Here is a 22,722-nt window from a genome sequence, read left to right as displayed (position 1 = left end):
CGGGACTTCTGCACGCCAGGCCGATGCTCTACCACTGAGCCAACCGGCCAGGGTCTATTTTGTATTAGTTTTAGATGTACAACAGTGGCTAGACAATCTTATATCTTACAAAGTGTTCTACCTGAGACCCAAATACCCATCTTGCACCACAAATAGCCACTACACTGTTGAGTATATTTGTTATGCTGTACATAACATATGTACACTATGACACTTTTGTAACTATCATTTTGCATTTCTTTGCCCTATTTTAATTTTCATTTGTATGTACTTAACATTTTGAATATATGTAAGATTTGCTATTTATTCACAATTTTGCTGTTTGTGTAAACTGTATCTTTTTGCTTTCTCTTAATAGCAAAGATTGTGGAATGACATTAAAATAAAAATTGAAATGTAGACATCAGAATAGGTTGCACAGACTTAGAAAAGGCAGGCTTTTACAATTATTTAACTGATGTACTTGACTGTAAAATGCTGTGCAGTTTTGTCCTAATTTTACATGGTTTTCTGCTTGGCTCTGAATGTTGTAATTGAGGGACCAGAAAGACAAATTCCTTGCTAGCAATTTTCCCCCTGGCTTCATGAAAAATTTATCAGGAAAAAGGTCAGCTGTAATCCCTAATGAAAGAGTTTTATAATACAGTCAATCATACTTAGGTTGGAAGAAGGAGTGGTCATTTATAAAAGCTATGTTCTGGATTGTTAAATTTCAGATAAAGTTTTTTTGTTTGGTAACATTAACAATTTTGTTACACATAGCTGACAGACTGTTGCTTCTGAAAAGTGCATATTCCAATGTTTAGCTGGGTTTGGAATTCTATATTAATAATGGTCATTGTTTCTATGGAGATTTTATTCCGTTATTCTTTGACTTCTATTGCTGAGTAATATACTGCTCACAAAAATTAGGGGATATTTCAAAATGAATACGAAGCTATAAAATATCCCCTAATTTTTGTGAGGAGTGTTTGTAAGTCTGAATTGATTCCTTTATAGGTAATTTTTTTTGTATTGCTTTTAAGAACAGCGTTGCATCTTTAGAGATACACAGTTTATTACATGTTTAGATATGTTTCTTTTCATTTATCCTGTCCGGATTTTGTTGCCCTTCTGGAATTGGAAGATTTGTATCTTTCAACAGTTTTTGAAAATTCTCAGCCATTATTATCTCATTAGCTATTACCTTTCTTGGTTCATTTTCTTTCCTCAAATTTCCATTTACTATGGGGAGGGGAGCAAGGGAGATGTTGAGGGGAATACGAGGGGAGGGGGATGCATTCATTATCTCCTTCATGTCTTTTAGTTTCTCTCTCTCTCTCTCCCTCTCTCTCTCTTTTTGTGAGAGAGACGAGACAGAGACAGGAAGGGAGAGAGAGAGAGGAGAGAATTGAGAGGCATTTAACTCGTAGTGGCGTCACTTTAGTTGTTCTTTGACTGCTTCTCGTACTTGCCTTGACTGGGAGCTCCAGCTGAGCCAGTGAACTCCTGCTCAAGCCACTGACTATGGGATGTTTTTGATGATCCCATGTTTAAGCCAGTGACCCGGTACTCAAGTCGGTGACCTTGGGATTTTAAACTTGGGACCTCAGCGCCCCTGGTTGATCCTCTGTCCACTGTGCCACCACTGGTCAGGCTGTCCGTTTAGTTTTTAATGTCTTTGTGTTTATGTATGTGCATATTTTGATGTTCACACACAAATTAGTTTCCTCAACTCCTGGTTGCCCTGGTCTTTTATATGAATGTTTTATTTTTCATGTGTGTGATTTCTTTCTATGCTTTTTATAGCTGAAAAATAATTTTTTATAGTCTCTTACATTATTCTCTTTGGAATTTTTGGGGTTGTAGTCCCTGTTCTTATCTGCTTGCTTTTTTCATTTTTAATTGTAAATTAACCTTTAGCAGGATTGTATCTGCAAATATTGTACTGTGGAGGCCAGACTGGGTTAGAAGGAATTTTTCTCTGGAGACTTTTATGACCTTGGAGCTGTTTTTGTGTTAATATTTTTGATAGAAGGAGTTGAGGATGTTCTGGACTGGCAGAGACTATAGATGCCAATCTCAGAATTTGTGGTTATAAAATCTAAATGAGAAAAAATGTTTTTCTAGCTTTTGGGTGTTAGGAAAATTAGACAGGTATTTGCTTTTCTTTCTATCAGTATAGGAATTTCTTTCCCCTTAGTTTACCCATTGCTGACTGGGGACCATTTGAAAATCTCAGTTTTGTGTACCTATCTCATTCCACTTGCCCAACTTGCCCAGTGTCACCTGCCTTAGACTTAAATGGCCATTAAGACTTTCAGTTCCCATTTGATCTTCCTCTTCCCTCCTTCAGGATTTCCCTTCCCTTAATTTTCAGAAAATTCACCTATTTTAAAGCAAAATATGTTTTTGCTAAATTTAATTGGAAGAATTTTTGCTCATATTGCTAGAAATAGATTTTTAAAAATTAGTTTTTAAATGTCATAATTTTAATGCATAATAGATTAAATAAAAATTATAAAAGTAATATGTGCAGATGGTGGGAAAGTGTAAAATTCTGAAGGATATAAGGTGAAAAGTTACCAGGAAAAGTAACCAGAAGTCACCATAGTGTTAATAGTTTCTGCTGTGTCTTTCTAGGAATTTTCTAATTATATATGGGCATAACTCTGTTACATAAAACAAAATTTTCTCTCTATACTATTCTGCAACTTGCTTTTTTATGTATTTTGGTTTATTTACAACATTTTAAAAATGTTTCCTATATTACATGTGAAGTTCTGCAAGTTTAATTAGTCATTTCCCTATTGTTGGATATGGTTCCTCCTAGTTTTATAAAGTTACATTGCTAAAAGTGGACATTCTTGACCATCTCTTTGTATTTGTGTGATTATATCTGTAGAATAAACTACCATAAAAGGAATTTTCTCATCAAAGAGTGTGTGCTATTTTTGTACTTAAGGTTTTCCCGAATTTCTAAGTAGATTGCAATAATCTGGCCCATGCCTAATTTTTTTTAGATAGTTTTATTGAGGTATAATCGACAAGGAATAAACTGCACATATTTAAAGTGTACAGTATGATAAGATTTGACATGTGTATACTGGTGAAACCATCACTAAAGTCAAGATAGTGAACATATATATCACCTCCAAAATTTCCTTGTGCCCCTTGTAATCTCATTGCTACATCTTCCTGCCCTGCCAACCTAAATGGAAAGAGGTAGCATATTTTATTTATTTTTTATTTAAATTTTTTTTTTCATTTTTCTGAAGTGAGTAGTGGGGAGGCAGGCAGATTTCCACATGTGCCTGACCGGGATCCATCTGGCATGCCCACTAGGGGGCAATGCTCTGCCCATCTGGGCCGTTGCTTTCTTGCAACTGGAGCCATTCTAGCGCCTGAGGCAGAGGTCATGGAACCATCCTCAGTGCCCTGGCCAACTTTGTTCCAATGGAGCCTTGGCTGAGGGAGGGGAAGAGAGAGATAGAGAGAAAGGAGAGGGGGAAGGGTGGAGAAGCAGATGGGCGCTTCTCCTGTGTGCCCTGGCCAGGAATAGAACCCGAGGCTTCCACACATTGGGCTGATGCTCTGCCGCTGAGCAAATCGGCCAGGGTCAAGAGATAACATTTAATTTACACTTCTTTAGTGTGACTGAAGTTGCTTTTAAAAATATACATTGCATATCTTTTTTTTATTCTGGAAAACTTAAAAACATGTCCTTTAATAAGATGACCAATCGTTCTCCTTTAGGAAGGACAGTCCTTCTTTTGTAAGTTTCTCTTCCCTCGAAAAGTGTCCTCCTACATGTCCTCCTTTTTTTAAATTGATTTTAATTTATTGTGTTTACATAGATTCTAGTGTCACCCCAAATGCATCCCTTCCTCCCCCTGTATTCCCCTCAACATCTCCCTTGGCCCCCTCCCGATAGCGCCCTCCCCGCTTACCTTCAGATTTATCCCCTCCTATCATCCCCCTTCCCTCTGTCCTTCCTTCCTCTGGTCCCTTTGATCCCTCCTAGGTCTCAATTCTGTTCCTCAGTTCACATTGTTCATTGGATTTCTCAAATGAATGAGGTCATATGATATTTTTCTTTTTCTTCCTGGCATATTTCACTTAACATAATAGTTTCCAGGTCCATCCATGCTATCGCAAAAGATAAGATTTCCTTCTTTTTTATGGCCCCATGGTATTTCATTGTTTTTATGTACCATAGTTTTTTAATCCACTCATCCATTGATGGACTCATGGGCTGTTTCCAGATCTTGGCTATTGTGAACAATGCTGCAATAAACGGGGGTGCATTTCTTCTTTTGAATTAGTGATATGGTGTTCTTGGGATATGTTCCTAAAAGTGGGATGACTGGGTCAAAAGGCAGTTAGTTCCATTTTTAATTTTTTGAGGAATCTCCATACTGTTTTCCACAGTGGTTGCACCAGTTTGCATTCCCACCAGCAGTGCAGGAGAGTTCCCCTTTCTCCACATCCTTACCAGCACTTATCCTGTGTTGTTTTGTTAATGAGTGTCATTCTGACTGGTGTGAAGTGATATCTCATTATGGTTTTAATTTGCATTTCTCTAATGATTAGTGATGTTGAGCATTTTTTCATATGCCTATTGGCCATCTGTATGTCCTCTTTGGAAAAATGTCTATTCATTTCATTTGCCCATTTTTTGATTGGACTGTTTATCTTCCTGGTGTTGAGTTTTACAAGTTCTTTATAAATTTTGGTTATTAACTCCTTATCAGATGTATTGTTGAATATGTTCTCCCATAGTGTGGTTTGCCTTTTTATTTTGTTCATATTGTCTTTAGCTGTGCAAAAGCTTTTTAGTTTGAGGTAATGCCATTTGTTCATCCCGTCCTTTATTTCCCTTGCACATGGAGATAAATCAGCAAATAAATTGCTGCGAGTGATGTCGGAGCAACATATTGCCTATGTTTTCCTCTAGGATGCTTATAGTTTCATGACTTTTATCCGTTTTGAGTTTATTTTTGTGAATGGTGTAAGTTGGTGGTCTAGTTTCATTTATTTACAAGTAGCTGTCCAATTTTCCCAACACCATTTGTTAAAGAGGCTGTCTTTACTCCATTGTATGCTCTTACCTTCTTTGTCAAATATCAATTGTCCATACAGGTGTGGGTTTATTTTGGGGTTCTCTGTTCTGTTCCATTGATCTATATGCCTGTTCTTATGCCAGTACCAAGCTGTTTTGAGTACAATGGCCTTGTAGTATAACTTGATATCCGGAAGTCTGATATGTCCCACTTTATTCTTTCTTTTCAAGATTGCTGAGGCTATTTGTGTTCTTTTTTGGTTCCATATAAGTTTTTGGAATATGTGTTCTATATCTTTGAAGTATATCATTGGTATATTAATTGGTATTGCATAGAATTTATAAATTGCTTTGGGTAATATAGACATTTTAATGATGTTTATTCTTCCTATCCATGAACATGGTATATGCTTCCACTTGTTTGTATCTTCCTTGATTTCTTTTATCAATGTTTTATAATTTTCTGAGTACAAGTCTTTAATCTCCTTGGTTAAATTTACTACTAGGTGCTTTATTTTTTTGGTTGCAGTGGTGAAGGGGATTGTTTCCTTAATTTCTCTTTCTGACAGTTCATTGTTGGTGTATAAAAGTGCCTCTGATTTCTGAGTACTAATTTTATATCCTGCTACCTTGCTGAATTCGTTTGTCAGGTCCAGTATTTTGACTGAGGCGTTAGGGTTTTCTATATACCGTATCATATCATCTGCAAATAATGATAGTTTTACTACTTCTTTTTCAATTTGGATGCCTTTTATTTATTCTTCTTGTCTGATTGCTGTGGCTAGGACTTTCAGAACTATGTTGAATAAGAGTGGTGAAAGGGGGCACCCCTGCCTTGTTCCTGATCTTAAGGGGATTGCTTTTAATTTTTGCCCATTGAGTATGATGTTGGTTGTGGGTCTGTCATAGATGGCCTTTATCATGTTGAGGTATGTTTCCTGTATTCCCACTTTCCTGAGAGTTTTGATCATGAATGGGTGCTGGATTTTATCAGATTCTTTTTCTGCATCTATTGAAATTATGTAGTTTTTCTCCTTCCTTTTGTTTATGTGATGAATCACATTGATTGATTTGCGAATATTGTACCACCAGTCTTGCCTCCCCAGAAAAAAATCCCACTTGATCGTGGTGTATGATTTTTTTCATATATTGCTGGATCCGGTTTGCTAATATTTTGTTGAGGATTTTAGCATCTAAATTCATTGGGGATATTGGCCTATAACTTTCTTTCTTTGTGTTATCTTTGCCTTTATTTGGAATCAGAATTATGCTTGCCTCATAAAAGGAGCTTGGAAGTCTTCCTTCCTCTTGAATTTTTTGAAATAGTTTGAGAAGGATAGGAGTTAGTTCTTCTTTGAATATTTGGTAGAATTCACTTATGAAGCCATCTGGCCTAGGACTTTTGTTTGTTGGGAGTTTTTTTTTAAATTTTTTAATTTTATTTATTCATTTTAGAGAGGAGAGAGACAGAGAGAGAGAGAGAGGAGAGAGAGGAGAGAGAGACAGGGAGAGGAGCTGGAAGCATCAGCTCCCATATGTGCCCTGACCAGGCAAACCCAGGGTTTCGAACCAGCGACCTCAGCATTTCCAGGTCGACGCTTTATCCACTGCGCCACCACAGGACAGGCTGTTGGGAGTTTTTTGATAACTGTTTGGATCTCATTTGTTGTAATCAGTCTGTTTAGGTTTTCTGATTCTTCCAGATTGATTTTTTTTTTATTTTTCTGAAGTTGGAAATGGGGAGGCAGTCAGACAGACTCCCGCATGCGCCGGACCGGGATCCACCTGGCACGCCCACCAGGGGGCGATGCTCTGCCCATCTGGGGCATCGCTCTGTTGCAACCAGAGCCATTCTAGCACCTGAGGCAGAGGCCACAGAGCCATCCTCAGTGCCCGGGCCAACTTCACTCCAATGGAGCCTTGGCTGCGGGAGGGGAAGAGAGAGACAGAGAGGAAGGAGAGGGAGAGGGGTGGAGAAGCAGATGGGCGCTTCTCCTGTGTGCCCTGGCCGGGAATTGAACCTGGGACTCCTACACGCCAAGCCGAAGCTCTATCACTGAGCCAACTGGCCAGGGCCTCAGATTGATTTTTGAAAGATTATATGTTTCAAGGAATTTGTTCATTTCACCTAGGTTGTCTAATTTTTTGGCATACAGTTCTTCATAGTATTTTCTTACAATCCTTTGTATTTCTGTTGTGTCAGTTGTTATTTCTCCACTCTCATTTCTAATTTTATTTACTTGAGTCCTCTCTCTTTTTTTCTTGGTGAGTCTGGTTAAAGGTTCATCGATCTTGTTTACCTTTTCAAAGAACCAGCTATTGGTTTCATTGATTCTCTGTATTGTTCTTTTAGCCTCTATGTCATTTATTTCCACTCTGATCTTTATTATTTCCTTCCTTCTCCTACCTCTGGGCTTTACTTGCTGTTCTTTTTCTAGTTCTTTTAGATGCAGGGTTAAGTTGTTTATTTGAGCTTTTTCTAGCTTCTTAAGGTATGCCTGTAATGCTATGAACTTCCCTCTCAGTACTGCTTTTGCTGTGTCCCATAAACTTTGAGTTGTTGTATGCTCATTATCATTCATTTCTAGGAATTTTTTAATTTCTTCTTTGATCTCATTGTTAGCCCATTTGTTTTTAATAACATGCTATTTTGTTTCCATGTGTTTGAATATTTTACAGTTTTTCTGTTGTAGTTCATTTCTAGTTTCATGCCATTGTGATCAGAGAAGATGCTTGCTATAATTTCAGTCTTCTAAAAATATGGAACACTCCACGAATTTGTGTGTCATTCTTGTGCAGGAGCCATGCTAATCTTCTCTGTATCATTCCAATTTTAGTATATGTGCTGCTGAAGTGAGAACTTTCCTCCTTTTTGATATTGGTAGACTGATCTGTAATGTCCGTATTCGATCGTTACAGAGTCGATCCATTGTGATGTGACATATTTGTATTTGACATGCTGGTTTGTCAAGGATCAGTACTGTGCAGTGAGACACATACACTCCGCATGGGAGACCTTGATAGAGAGCATGATATACTGAGTGTGCAAATGGTTTTGTGTACCTCTTACTGAAACACGACACAGCACATAACAACATTGTAGACTCACGATTATTTCTTTCTCAGTGAATATTCAATCATAGATAGTTAAGCACAATTCACGTTTTATTAAATCATTATCTATTTAATAATTTTCAAATACGTATAATTTTATTTACAAGTATTTTCCTGAAATTCAAGTTTTACAGTGGAAATCTAACCTCAAGCCATATCTATTAATTACGCATTTTGATTAAATAGTTGCATAAAACAGACATTTTTAAATTAGAAAATGATAAATACACCCGAGTATCACTCCAAATTAGTGGTTTTGCTTCATATTTAGTTTTGTTAATTTAGCTTCCAGAAAATTTGCCTACCATGATGTAATGTTTTCAGTTCCTAATGTGCTTGCATCGTTTGTGTAGCTTTATATTTTTAATTTTAAATTTCATTTAAGGGGTGGAAAAACAAAAAAAGAGAAAATGCCATTTCCACAATAAATTGAAAAAGGCTACACAAAGGTCATTGGCACATTCCTCATATCAAAGAAAGGTACCATAGTTTTCTGCAATATTTGCAGCGGAGAATTTTGTTTACAGTTAGGGAAGAGCAGCGATAACAAAACACTTGACCACCAACAAACATAAGGAATCATTAGATGCATCAGCTTCCAGTTGTAAAAGTAACAAGTTTTTTTAAAACTTCAAATTAAGCCCTGGCCGGTTGGCTCAGTGGTAGAGCATTGGCCTAGCGTGCAGGAGTCCCAGGTTCGATTCCCGGCCAGGGCACACAGGAGAAGTGCCCATCTGCTTCTCCACCTCTCCCCTCTCCTTCCTCTCTGTCTCTCTCTTCCCCTCCTGCAGCCAAGGCTCCATTGGAGCAAAGTTGGCCCGGGCGCTGAGGATGGCTCTGTGGCCTCTGCCTCAGGTGTTAGAATGGCTCTGATTGCAACGGAGCAAAGCCCCAGAGGGGCAGAGCATTGCCCCCTGGTGGGCATGCCAGGTGGATCCCGGCCGGGCGCATGCGGGAGTCTGTCTGACTGCCTCTCCGTTTCCATCTTCAAGGGGAAAAAAAAATAGTTAAAAAAAACAAACTTCAAATTATTCTGAAGATGAAAAACAGTTGACTGCAATGGAGGGAAAATTTGCATTTTATACCATAATGCACAAAATTTTTGTAGTATGGATTGTATAACTAGATTATTGAAAAAGTTTCACAATACAAAATTTTTATGTGCCAGGACAAAATGGGAGGCTATTTTGAAATCAGTATTTAAAAATTACTGTGACAAAATACTTATAGAGGACTTGGAAACTGCAGCATTTGTAATGCTTTTATCTGATGCATCAAATCATAATGAAATTAAATTGTATCCAGTAATAGTAAGAGATTTTAATGTTACCAAGGGCATTCAAGTAAAAATTTTAAATTTAGAATCCATTGAGGGCGAAACTTCTGAAATTTTGTCAAACCATCTATCTATACAGAGTAATAAATAAGAACAATTTGAAATCCAAAGTTTTTGCACTAATAGTTGATAATACAAATACAAATTTTGGTGGGCGAAGATGCAAAGGGGTGAATAATGTGTATGTAAAATTACAAGAGTTACTCCAAAAGAAAATTCTAGGAATAGGTTGTAATGCACATATTTTGTCAAATGCAATCAACACAGCATCATGTGCCATGCCAATTGATGTAGAAGTAATAATTGCAATTTATTTGCATTTTAGTCAATTTACTGTTCGTGTTGCTACTTTAAAACAGTTTTGTGAAGAAGGAAATGTTGAATACAAAAAATGTGTTTGTTTTTTTTAGATTTTATTTATTCATTTTGATAGAGGAGACAGAGAAAGAGGGAGGAGCAGAAAGCATCAACTCCCATATGTGCCTTGACTAGGTAAGTTCGGGGTTTTGAACCAGGGACCTCAGCATTCCAGGTCGACGCTTTACCCATTGCGCCACCACAGATCAGGCTCAAAATACTTTTAGGATATTCAGACGTTAGATATCCTCTAACACCTGCTATAGAGTGTGTTCTACAATTATTTGAGCCTCTCCATTCATATTTTTTAAGTTTAGAAAATGTCCTAAAATCCTAGAATCGTTTTTCAATAATAAAATATCTGAGATAATGTATTTTATACATAATCAAGCATCTATTTTCACAAAACGATTCAAAAGATTGAAGGTGAACACATTTCAGCTAATGAAGTTAGTCTTATTTTGAATGACTTTATCCTTCAATATAAACCTTATTTTGAAGAAAAATTTCTTCCTTTAATTATAAAAAGAAAATTGTCAAACTTAGAGGAATCAAATCAGGCCATAACAGAAAAATGTTTATCAAGGAAGTGCAGAATTTTTTTTTTTGTATTTTTCTGAAGTTAGAAGCAGGGAGGCAGTCAGACAGACTCCCGCATGCGCCTGACCAGGACCCACCCGGCATGCCCATCAGGGGGTGATGGTCTGCCCATCTGAGGCGTTGCTCTGCTGCAACCAGAGCCATTCTAGCGCCTGAGGCAGAGGCCATGGAGCCATCCTCGCCATCCTCGCCATCCTCAGTGCCTGGCCTACTTAGCTCCAATGGAGCTTTGGCTGGAGGGAAAGAGAGAGATAGAGAGGAAGGAGAGGGGGAATGGTGGAGAAGCAGATGGGTGCTTCTCCTGTGTGCCCTGGCCTGGAATCGAACCTGGGTTTTCCACAGGCTGGGCCAATGCTCTACTGCTGAGCCAACTGGCCAGGGCCAGAAGTGCAGAGTTTTTACCAGAGATGTTTTCAAGATATTGAAGAATGGTCTGAAACAAACATCATAGGAAATAACAGTTTCCACTGGTGTTTTTTGACTTCATTGCAAGTATATTGGACAGATATTGAATCTCTAGTCTTGAGTTTTTATCTAAAGAAATGCCAGACATCAAAATAGACATCAATTGTCTCTTTGAAGAAATTAGAGGACTGAATGTATATTTAAATTCTGAAAAATTAATACAATGGGAAAATGAACATGTTAAAATTGATCAAAGATGGGTGGAAATATTCAGCCATTTCAAAAAAGAACATATTCCATGTGAAAATTTATTTATTCTTGTTCAATTTACATTGTGCTGCCCTGGAACTAATGCAGCAGTTGAAAGAGTTTTTTCAATTGCTAATGATTTTTGGACAAGTGAGAAATGAAGATTGAATGTTGATACTCTAGCTGCAGCACTTGCCGTAATATTATCTAAATGAGTACTTTTTTCTTACAGTTATTATTAAAAGTTAATAGGCATATAGCATAATTATAATATAAAATATTACAAATGTTTTTATTATGCAGTTATATTATCGTGTATTATTGTTGCAATGAATAAAATTTCTTTTAATTATGATATTGTTTTCAATTTATTTTTGTCTTCCTTTTATTGTAAAATGTTGGTCATTTTCCTTTAACCATTTTCCTCTTGGGTTCATCTGTTTCTCAGATTTTAAGTGATATTTGTAAGTAAAGATAATTACCTTTGTCATTTTTTTAGGTTGATCATTTATTTTTTTGTTGAAAATAAAACTTTGATTTAAATAAAATTTTAAGTAGGGGCCCCACCTCTAAATGGCTATTGTTTCTGCCAATACTATTTCTTAAATAATGTGTTGTATTTTTTTTGTTTTGTTTTTTACTGATTGATTTGAAATGGCTGTTATTATATACTAAATTTTTTGTATGTATTTGGGGCTGCTAATCGTTGTTGTTTTTGGTTTTATTTTGTGACAGAGAGAGGGACAGATAGGGACAGACTGACAGGAAGGGAGAGAGATGAAAAGCGTCAATTTTTCGTTGTGACTCCTTAGTTGTTTGTTCATTGATTGCTTTCTCCTGTGTGCCTTGACTGGGGGCTACAATATACAATAGAGCGAGTGACCTGTTTCTCAAGCCAGCGACCTTGGGTTCAAGCCAGTGATATTGGCCTTCAAGCCAGCGACCTTTGGGCTCAAGCCAGCCACCATGGGGTCATGTCTATTATCCCATGCTCAAGTCAGTGACCCTGCACTCAAGCTGGTGAGCCTGCGCTCGAGCCGGATGAGCCCATGCTCAAGCCAGCAACCTCAGGATTTTGAACCTGGGTCCTCTGCATATAGTCTGATGCTCTATTCTCTGCACCAGCACCTGGTCAGGCCTCTTTGTCTTTATTTGATTGTTCTTGGGCAAGTTTTAAAAATTCTTGTGTCATAAGTGGAGCTTTTTCATTATTAGTTACTTTAGAGTCTTTTGGATCATATCTGTAATTCTTGTCTCGTCATTTTCGTTTCATGGTTGGTTTTACCATTTTTGTACTTTTATTCTTGAGTGACCTAAGGTGATGCATCTAAGAGTTATTTTATTGGCCTATTACATTCAACTTTACGCCTGAGCCAAGTTTTCCTAAGGGATGACTGACTTTGAAGTAGGTTTTCTGTTTGCTGGTAAATTTAACAGATACCAGACATTAGTTATTAGGACTACCTTGAGGTAGTTGGACTGGACATATTTAGTAAGATTAGGACAGATAAGAGGGCCACAGGGAGAAATTACAGAGAGAGATTTTAGATCTAAAGTAGATAGAATGTTTTTCTAAAGATATAAAAGGGGCTTATGGAAGGTGCACATCCCACGTTTTCAAGTGTAAACTCACTGACCGTTCATTCATCTGGGTCCAGTCTTTGTGTGGCTAGTAGGATTATATGGCTCTTTTCAACCTAGTAATTTTGTGAAAAATTAAAAGTAGGTCAGGATTGTAAATTTTAGTGGGAGAAAGCCTTTTGTATATGGTATAGCTGTTTTGCAGTTACTGTATTATTGATGTTTCATGTTCTGATGTTAATTTTTAAATAATTTTAATTTATGTTACCTTTGGATTCTGATTTGAAATATTGAGTAGTTAAAATGTGTTAAGTTTTCAGTATTAGAATTTTTAATTTGTCTATTTAAATTATAAGTTTGATTTCTTTACAGAATAAATCTTTAACCAGATTATCTCCTGTAGAAGTGTTTGTTAAATTAAATTTATTGGGATGATATATGTTAATAAGATCACTGTGGAGGTGTTTTTAAATGAGTAAATGTCTTTTCCTGAGAAAAATGACTTGTTTGGGCTTGATGGATGGGTAATCAAAAGTGTGAGTTATTAGTGTAACTTTCAGCAGCTACCTTTTCAATTTCTTAGAAAACCTGTTCAAACTGATTTATGTATTGTATTTAAAGGATAGATACATTTGGTTAAAAAAAAATAGTTTCATGTGTTGTGACCTGATACTTAATGGAGAAATTAAATTTCTTTAGTCATCTCTAGCATTAGTTGGATTTGTTTCAGATTGATCTAGTAGTGTTTTAGAATGGCTATTGCTGTAATACCTTAAGGAGTGTGGTAATAAGATATGAGTCACAGGAATGACTGTGTTAAAAGAAGAAATTGCACCACAGCTCAGAGATTTCAATGTAGTCCATACAGTTAATTTTAGAAAAGCTGCTGTAAATGGAGTTCCTGTGTCAGGGCACTCAATGTTTGATTTACTAGCTTATCTTTCTTGTCTTTTGATTATTTTGAATCTTTTCCTCTTATTTTAAAAGATAATTTTATAATTATATTGTGGACTCGGGGACCATTATACTTTTGACATAGTGACTTAACAGAATGGAAATTTAGATGAGTTTTTATATTTTGATGGTTGTTTCAGGAAATGATTAATGCCTTTTTTTCTCATTGGTGTCTTTTATTGATTTTTAGAGTCAAATTTTAAAAAATTCTTGTTACAGTTTTAATATGCTTGTAAACTTGTATACATACATAATTGTACAATATAAGATGAGTCTGCTTATTTTCTTATTTTCTTCAAGTTACTATGTTTTATCTTTATAACTTTAATCCTGTATGAATGTTTTTTCTTTGATCTGAATGATTCAGCCTTTCCTCTGCTTATTTGAAGTAATTTACAATTAAGTAAATATTAAAAATCTGTTTGGATCAATTTTAGATTTTGAGTTCGATTGTTGTCTGTTCGATTTTATTTTTATTACAGTACAACAGGGGTTGGGAACCTATGTCTTGTGAGCCAGATGTGGCTCTTTTGATGGCTACATCTGGCCTGCAGACAAATCTTTAATAAAAAAAAATAGAGTTAAAAATATAAAACATTCTCATGTATTACAATTCATTCATTTCCTACCACTCATGTTCATGGTTGCAGGTGGCTGGAGCCAATCACAGCTGTCCTCTGGGACAACACCAAATTTTTATTGGATAAAGCTTAACGTAAACGGGTTGCTGTATGGCTCTCAGAGAATTACATTTTTTTCCCCCCACAGAATTACATTTTAAAATATGTGGCGTTCATGGCTCTCTCAGCCAAAAAGGTTCCTGACCCCTGCAGTACAGTATATTACTGCCTCCCAAAAATTGGGACTGTCTGCTTTCTCATAGAATTCTATGAATGTGTACAGAGAGAATAAGTGCTTTACAATTTTAGGAGGAAGACTGGCTGTAGGGATGGTACTTGAGCTGAAAGAATAGGACCACATGGAGGTTTAAGTTAGGTTTTCCCCTCTCTGATTTATCGATACTATGTACTTGCCTCCTCAGCTAGATCATAAGAGAATCTATTTGTGGAACAATGCTTAAGTATCCTGCATTCTCCACTCAAAAATTTAAGTGTAGAATCAAAATGAATGCAATTTATAAAGAATAAAAAAATAACTATAATTATTATTATGTGTTTTATATGACCTCTAACTTTTCAACCTATGCAGAACTAATACTTTGTTTCCCATTTCATAAGAAAATAGTAGCATTAGGCAGCGATTTTTCACAAATTTCTGCACTATATCTACCTCCTTGCCTGGGCCTCTGCCCTCTTCCTTATGTATCTATAGATGTCTGCTTTCATCTAAAGCCAGTGTCTACTTGTACAATAGATTCAGTTCCCTCTTACACTTTGAAAACATTGCTCCTCATACTCCTACATCATCATTTTTTCCTTTTGTAATGGGCCATATTTGTCAGCATATTAACATATTATAATTTCCCTCATCTTTAAAAGCCAAAATCTCAACTTCATATTCCCCGCCAGCTTCCACTTTAATTTCTCTAATTCCTTCACAGGAAATTGTCTTCCTAAGAGTTGTTCATACTTGTTGGAATTCTTCTCGCTTTTGAATTCATTTCAATTAGGATTTGACCACCACTCATTTGCTTTGGTCAAGATCATCAGTAATGTCTACATTGCCAAATCCAACAGTCAATGCCTAGTTTTAATTGTACTTTATTTACCAGCACCATTTGACAAACTTGATCAATCTCACCTTCTTGATACATTTAGCAACCAGCACAACATGCTCCTTATTTTCTCACTCCCTCAGTGTCTTTTGTAAGTTCTTTATCTTCCTGTTGTTGAGTTGTCAGGGGGCTCAGCCTTGAGACCCGGGCTCTATTTATACCCATTCTGTAGATGATTGTTTCTAAGCTTATGGCTTTAAAATAGAATTCATGTGCTGAATACCCCTAAATTTATATCTCCAGCCTACATGTCTCTCCTGTCTAAGCACTTCTATTTAGCTGTTTGTTGGATGCCTCCACTTGTCTAAAACCTTACTTGTGGTCTTCAACCATAACCATGTTCTTTCCACATTTCTTCCATCTCAATTTTATTGTTTTTGGCGTACTCTAAGCTTTGGAGTTATCTTTGTCTTTGCTTATTCTCTCATATTCCACATTCTAGTCCTCAGCAAATCACCTTGAATCTGCCTTCATAATTTATTCAGAATTTGACGACTTCTTAACTACCTTCTTAACTACTGCTTTACTCAACTTTTGCCTCAGTTATTTCAGTTTCCTAACAGTTTTCTCTGCTTCCACCTTCCCTACATCCTCTTCTGCTCAGAACCCTCTACTGGTTTCCCATATTACTCAGAATACAAGCCACAGTCCTTCTAGGTGCTTGTAAGGAACTATATAATTTGTTCACTGCCTCCTGCCACCATCAAATGATCGCGTTAACCTCATCTTCTACTGCGTTTTGTCTTGTCCATTATAATTGAACCACATTGTCCTGTTCTTGCTGAAATAATACCATGTGGCTCTGGCTGGTTGGCTCAGTGGTAGAGTGTTGGCCTGGTGTATGGACGTCCAGGTTTGATTCCTGGTCAGGGCACACAGGAGAAGCGACCATCTGCTTCTCCAACCCTCCCCCTCTTTTCTCTCTCTCTGTCTCTCTCTTCTCCCACAGTCATGGCTAGGTTGGAGCAAGTTGGCCCCTGGCGCTGAGGTTGGCTCCATGGCCTCATCTCAGGCGCTAAAATAGCTCTTTTGTGGAGCAAGGGAGCAACAGCCTCAGATGCACAGAGCATCTCCTGGTAGGGGGCTTGCTGGGTGGATCCCATTCTGGGTGCATGCGGGAGTCTGTCACTTTGCCTCCCTGCTTCTCACTTAAGAAAGTATATATCCAAGTTGAACAGACTGTGGAACCTCTGAATATTATACAAACAAACAAAAATAAAACATGGTTTCTGCTTCCTAAAAACATTCTTAACTAAAATATGTATATTCAATTAAAATCTTAGATAGTTCATTATCAAGAAAGAACAATTCAGTATAAAGTTTTTTACAGTATTTTGTTAGCACATGATTTCTTTCCTTCTTCAACTTGTTGAAACCTTGTCTTTAGAAGTCCAGGGTTGTGTTAATACCATTTAAAAAAATTGCTTATAGAAGTACAGAATGTTAACAGATGTTTCAATTACAGAGGTTAATAATGTGCCTCATAAGAATCTTTTTTCTCAGGTTCCATCTCTGGCTATTTTAAGACTTGGTGTATCTTGAATAAAGCCGATCTGGAGGAGAGAAAAACAGAGACATTAATTTGCTGTTCCACTTACTTATGTCTTCATTGGTTGATTGTTGTATGTGCCCTGACCGGGGATTAAACCTACCACTTGGTGTATAAGGACGATGCTCTAACTGAGCTACCCAGCCAGGGCTACATTTAAAAATGAGATATAAGTTAGTTAAAATACAAAGTTAAAAGAAAAAAATACTGACCTGTGGTGGCGCAGTGGATAAAGCGTCGACCTGGAAATGCTGAGGTCGCCGGTTCGAAACCCTGGGCTTGCCTGGTCAAGGCACATATGGGAGTTGATGCTTCCAGCTCCTCCCCCCTTCTCTCTCTCTGTCTCTTCTCTCTGTCTCTTTCTCTCTCTGTCTCTCCCTCTCCTCTCTAAAATGAATAAATAAAAAAAAAAAAAAATTTAAAAAAAAAAAAAAAAAAAAAAAAAAAAAATTAAAAAAAAAAAAAAAAAATAAAGACAAAGTTTAACTTAAGTTTAAATTTCTTACTGTATTTCCCCATGTATAAGATGCTCCCATGTATAAGACACACCTTAATTTTTGGGCCTGAAATTTGAAAAAAGAAATTACATAAAATTATTGAACTCAAGTTTTATTTATCATAAAATTCATACAACTCCTCATCACTGTCAAAACTCTCATCCATTAGCTTGTCCTCATCTGTGTCTGATGATGAATCACTGTCTTCAGTGAGTGCAAAAACAAGCAGGAGATGCAAATAAAAAGAACTACAACCACTGTATAAGACGCACCCAGTTTTTAGACCCCAATTTTTTTGAAAAAGGATGTGTCTTATACATGGGCCAATATGGTATGTTAATATAAGATTATTTGGTCTGTCTCTCTTGGCAGTTAACATAGACAGCTGTGACTAGCTTTATTTTGTCATGGGAAATTTATGAATACTATTAAAATGGTTCTCGTGAAATCTTATATTGTATTAACCTAGATTTATCCAACTTTAAAGGTGATAAATCTAAAATAATTCTTAGAATAATGATCTGTTTGTTTAGATAGAATTTGGTTTCCTTATCTAATCATTACCAGTTTTTAAGACTTCAGATAAAAAATTTAAAAGCTTTTTAAATTCTCAGATTTAGTGTACATTAAAGTTACAAAAGTTAACTTTAATTAGCTTTTAAGATGTCCTGAAGTTCAGTTTCATCTGCATTGTATATGTTGCCTTTTTCCAAAACGAATTTGAAATGAATTATAAGAACACAAGCCACTTTTATGTGGCTTATACACGTTTATAGGAATATGTATCAATATCTAGAATCTAGACATTGGAATCATTCTTATTTTGAGGTTTAAATTTAGCTGAAAATAACTTCAGATGAGGAGGGATATAGTCAAGGCTGATCTGGATAGTCAGATCACACTTTTATTTTCTGTAGCTGTTGGGTTAGTCTAAAAGTAGAGCTGATACTCTGTTGACAAGGCAAAGCCTCTTTTAGCAGTTGGGAAAGATGGTGATGGCCAATTTTGTTTTTGTAATATAATTTGCTGTAAAGGGTACCTTGAAAAAAATCAAGAAAAGCGAAGCATCTAATTTATAATTTATTTTAATGCCAAATGATACATCCTACATTCTGCATTTGACTATTTTATTTCCATATCCTTTCTCTTAAGTCACTAGAATAAAGGTGCTAGCAGTTTGTGGATTGGCTCAACTCTCTAAATGAAGTAATGAACCACCTCTTTTTTTTTCTTTTTTTCTCTTTTTTTGCCATTAAGAGTATAGTACTTTCAGTGAGTATCTAGAGTGTTGGTAATAGTTTTATTTCCACATATAGTACTATTCATCAACATTATATAAGAAAAGAAAAACTAAGTACTAATAAAATATCAAAAGTGGATATTTGGGAGAAAACTGGACGTCTTAAATTTTTTTCCCTCCTATTAGGATCTTTACCCATGATTGAAAAATAGAAGGATGTATTAAACTCTTTCTAGTTACCACACGTTTTTCTTTCATAGTATATTTGAACCGTAGTTGGCAAAGCAGTCAAGTGTGTGATTTACTAACTTGCTTAAATTTTTATTTATTTATTTATTCATTTTAGAGAGGAGGAAGGGAGGGAGGGAGAGAGAGAGAGAGAGAGAAAGAGAGAGAGAGAGAGAGAAAGGGGGGGAGGAGCAGGAAGCATCAACTCCCATATATGCCTTGACCAGAGAGAGAGAGAGAGAGAGAGAGAGAGAGAGAGAGAAAAAAAAGGGTGGAGGAGCAGGAAGCATCAACTCCCATATGTGCCTTGACCAGACAAGTGCAGGGTTTTGAACTGGCAACCTCACTGTTCCTAGGTCGACGCTTTATCCACTGCGCCACCAGAGGTCAGGCCTAACTTGCTTAAATTTCTAAGTCAGGTTAGGTATGAAATACCACTTGAAAGAGCAGAAGTTTTGTTTGTTTAATTTTTATAAGACTGACTTAGGTTATTTTTCTTTTCCATTTAGGTTTTATAGGATCACATTAACAAAAGCACGATGGAGTTTTATGAGTCAACATATTTTATTGTCCTTATTCCTTCAGTAGTTATTACAGTAATTTTCCTCTTCTTCTGGCTTTTCATGAAAGAAACATTATATGATGAAGTTCTTGCAAAACAGAAAAGAGAACAAAAGCTTATTCCTACCAAAACAGATAAAAAGAAGGCAGAAAAGAAAAAGAATAAAAAGAAAGAAATCCAGAATGGGAACCTCCATGAATCTGATTCTGAGAATGTGCCCCGGGACTTTAAATTGTCTGATGCCTTGGCTGTAGAAGATGAACAACTTGTATCTGTTCCACTGAATGTGGTTGAAACTTCGAGTAGTGTTAGAGAAAGAAAGAAGAAGGAAAAGAAACACAAGCCTGTCCTAGAAGAGCAGGTCACCAAAGAAAGTGATGTGTCAAAGATTCCAGGCAGAAAAGTAGAACCTGTCCCAGTTACTAAGCAGCCCACTCCCCCCTCTGAAGCAACTGCCTTGAAGAAGAAACCAGGGCAGAAGAAGTCTAAAAATGGAAGTGGTAATACAATCTATTTAACTTTATTGGGTGATTGTATTTGTTTTAATAACTTTAGAGTTTGAAATTCAGATACTTTATTAAATGTCCACACAAAATGTTAAACACCGAGTCTGAAACCAAAATCATTATCTTTTTTCCTATGTGTTTGCTTTCATTAACATTAATTGCTGATAGAAATAATTAATATTGATCATAAAACAGCATTTAAAATTAAACTTCATATTACAAATATTGGAAAGATTGTTAATAGAAATATGTAAAATATATTTTACTAAGGACCTGTAAGTACCAGCAGTTAGAAACTTTTACATTTATTTTAACCCAGGGGTCGGGAACCTTTTTGGCTGAGAGAGCCATGAATGCCACATATTTTAAAATGTAATTCCGTGAGAGCCATACAACGACCAGTGTACGTTACACATCCAATAAAAATTTGGTGTTGTCCCGGAGGACAGCTGTGATTGGCTCCAGCCACCCGCAACCATGAACATGAGCGGTAGGAAATGAATGGATTGTAATACATGAGAATGTTTTATATATTTTTTTGTTTGTTTTATATTTTTAACATTTTTTTTTATTAAAGATTTGTCTGTGAGTCAGATGCAGCCATCTAAAGAGCCACATCTGGCTTGCGAGCCATAGGTTCCCAACCCCTGTTTTAACCAGTACTTTCTAATCAGTATGATAGGAATTAAAGATGAAAAGATAAATCAGGTATCTCTTTTTACCCTTGATTGATTTTGCAAACTTTAGTATACATTTGTTTTATGGTAGGCATTATACCAGATGCTAGGACTACAGAGACTAATAGTGTATTTTTAAGGTATTCACATGCTAGCTGTGACACAAACATAAATATTATAAAGTGAAAAGTTTTGTATAATGATCTAGGTATATATAAACTAGTATAGGAATTCTATATTGACCACTTAAATCATATTATGACTGAAATTAATAAAAGGTTGAGTAAATACTAGCTAGTTTATTTGGGTTGCTGGGAAGGGGTGGAACTAGGGTATTCCAAGAAGAGGGGAGAAGAACATGTAACCCAATAATAAAATGTGACATGTAAGTGATATGTAAAGTACAGAAGTACAGAAGCCAAACAACTACTACTTATGGGGACCAGGGGCAAAAAGGTTTATGGAGGAGGGAATGCTGAAGTGTACTCTTCCCAGAATGAATCACTTAACCAAAGCCTTATTCTACATTGGCAGAATAGCATGTGTGAAGGCACAAAGATATAAGAGTATGGTGTATTGTCGAATCATGAAATACGAGGTAGGGAGTAGTAGAAAACAAAGCTCAAGGATATGCAGTGGTTAGGTCATGATGGTTTTGTATATAGTGCTAAGGAGCTGGGATGTTATATGTAGTCTAGCCATTGTTGAAAATTTTCAAGCAGTTAGTTTATATGAACAGAAATTATGTTTTAGAAAGGTATCTTTGGCAGAACTTGGCAGTACAAATTATGTAGGACAGTATTTGATATAGACAGATTAGTTAAGAGGTTATTGTTTTCCAAAGTTAAGCTGAAAGACTGAACTGTGGTAATCACAGCAGAAACAGTAGAGTAGGAGTGACTGAGAAATGGGATATAAAAGAGAGAACAAACACTAAGCATTCTTGATTATTTTTTTTAAGGTGAGAGGAAGGGGAGATAGTGAGGTATACTCCTCATGCACCGTGATGGGGATCCACCTGCAACTCTGTCTGGGGCCGAAGCTTGAGTACTAAGCTATCTTTAGTTCCTGAGGCTGACATGCTTGGACCAACTGAGCTATGCTCAGTGCTGGGGCCACGCTCAAACCAATTGAGCTGCAGGAGGAGAAGAGGGAGCGAAGGGAGAGTGGGATGCAGTGGGGGGTGGGGAAGCAGATGGTCGCCTCTCCTGTGTGCCTTGACTGGGAATTGAAGCCTGGATGTCCATACGCCAGGCCGATGCTCTATCCACTGAACTGCTGGCCACAGCCTAAGAATTCTTGATAAAGTTAAAGAGCAGGAGCAGCAAAGTAAGAAAGCTAGAATGACAAGTTATTAGTAAAAATGTTATATATCACAGTTTACAATTTAAGCGATAAAGCATTCTGGGAATTACTCAATAATTGGATTTTTTCTGGTATGGTCATTGTTTTCATTTATTTTTAATATGGTTTTTTTCACTTATTTTTAATAAAGATGATCAGGATAAAAAGGTGGAAACTCTTGTGGCGCCTTCAAAAAAGCAAGAATCATTACCTCTCCACCAAGAGACTAAACAAGAAAGTGGTTCAGGAAAGAAGAAAGTTTCATCAAAGAAGCAGAAGACAGAAAATGGTGAACTGTGTAGATATGTATTTTATAAATACTAATTGTAGAGAAGTACACAATGATGAGGACCCTAGAGACTTCATGTGATCTTTAATTCCCAGCTTAATTGTACTGTAATAATTTTAATACTAATACAAGTTCAGGGTTCTCTGTAGCCTTGTGGCTTTGTAGTGCTCTGACAGATGGGCAAGGTGTAAATTTTGATGAAGTATTCGAAGTTTAAGTAAGGCTTAACATTTATAAATATTATCATTCTTAACTAAATGTCTCCCCCCACCCCCAAGTGAGAAGCTGGGGCAGGCAGACACACTCCCACATGCGCCCGACCAGGATCCACCCAGCATACCCACTAGGAGGCAATGTTCTGCCCATGTGGGGTGTTTCTCTGCTGCAACTGGAGCCATTCTAGCACCTGAGGTGGAGGCCATGGAGCCATCTTCAGTGCCCAGGCCAACTTTGCTCCA

The 22,722-nt window shown here is 36.7% G+C and overlaps 1 protein-coding gene and 1 non-coding gene across 11 annotated transcripts in view; one reads left to right on the top strand and one right to left on the bottom strand.

The window, feature by feature from the left end:
* The window catches only part of KTN1 (kinectin 1), a 122,251-nt gene that overhangs the window by 16,627 nt on the left and 82,902 nt on the right, over nucleotides 1–22,722 (top strand). For 9 of the 10 annotated variants that reach the window (XM_066344601.1, XM_066344599.1, XM_066344600.1 and 6 more), the window contains exons 2-4: nucleotides 9,902–9,983; nucleotides 19,396–19,948; nucleotides 22,127–22,264. In XM_066344601.1, the coding sequence (XP_066200698.1) occupies nucleotides 19,426–19,948; nucleotides 22,127–22,264 (661 nt within the window). In that variant the 5' untranslated portion in view covers nucleotides 9,902–9,983; nucleotides 19,396–19,425. The remainder of the gene's footprint in view (nucleotides 1–9,901; nucleotides 9,984–19,395; nucleotides 19,949–22,126; nucleotides 22,265–22,722) is intronic. The other variant, XM_066344592.1, reaches the window with a different exon arrangement.
* Nucleotides 7,796–7,902, bottom strand: LOC136377781 (U6 spliceosomal RNA). Its single transcript, XR_010746412.1, has one exon. It is a non-coding gene; the product is annotated as a U6 spliceosomal RNA (small nuclear RNA).

Source organism: Saccopteryx leptura, chromosome 6 (assembly GCF_036850995.1).
Source record: "Saccopteryx leptura isolate mSacLep1 chromosome 6, mSacLep1_pri_phased_curated, whole genome shotgun sequence".
NCBI lineage: Eukaryota > Metazoa > Chordata > Mammalia > Chiroptera > Emballonuridae > Saccopteryx > Saccopteryx leptura.
The sequence above is the reverse complement of the archived record's forward strand: the minus strand, read 5'-3'. Positions and strand labels throughout refer to the sequence as shown.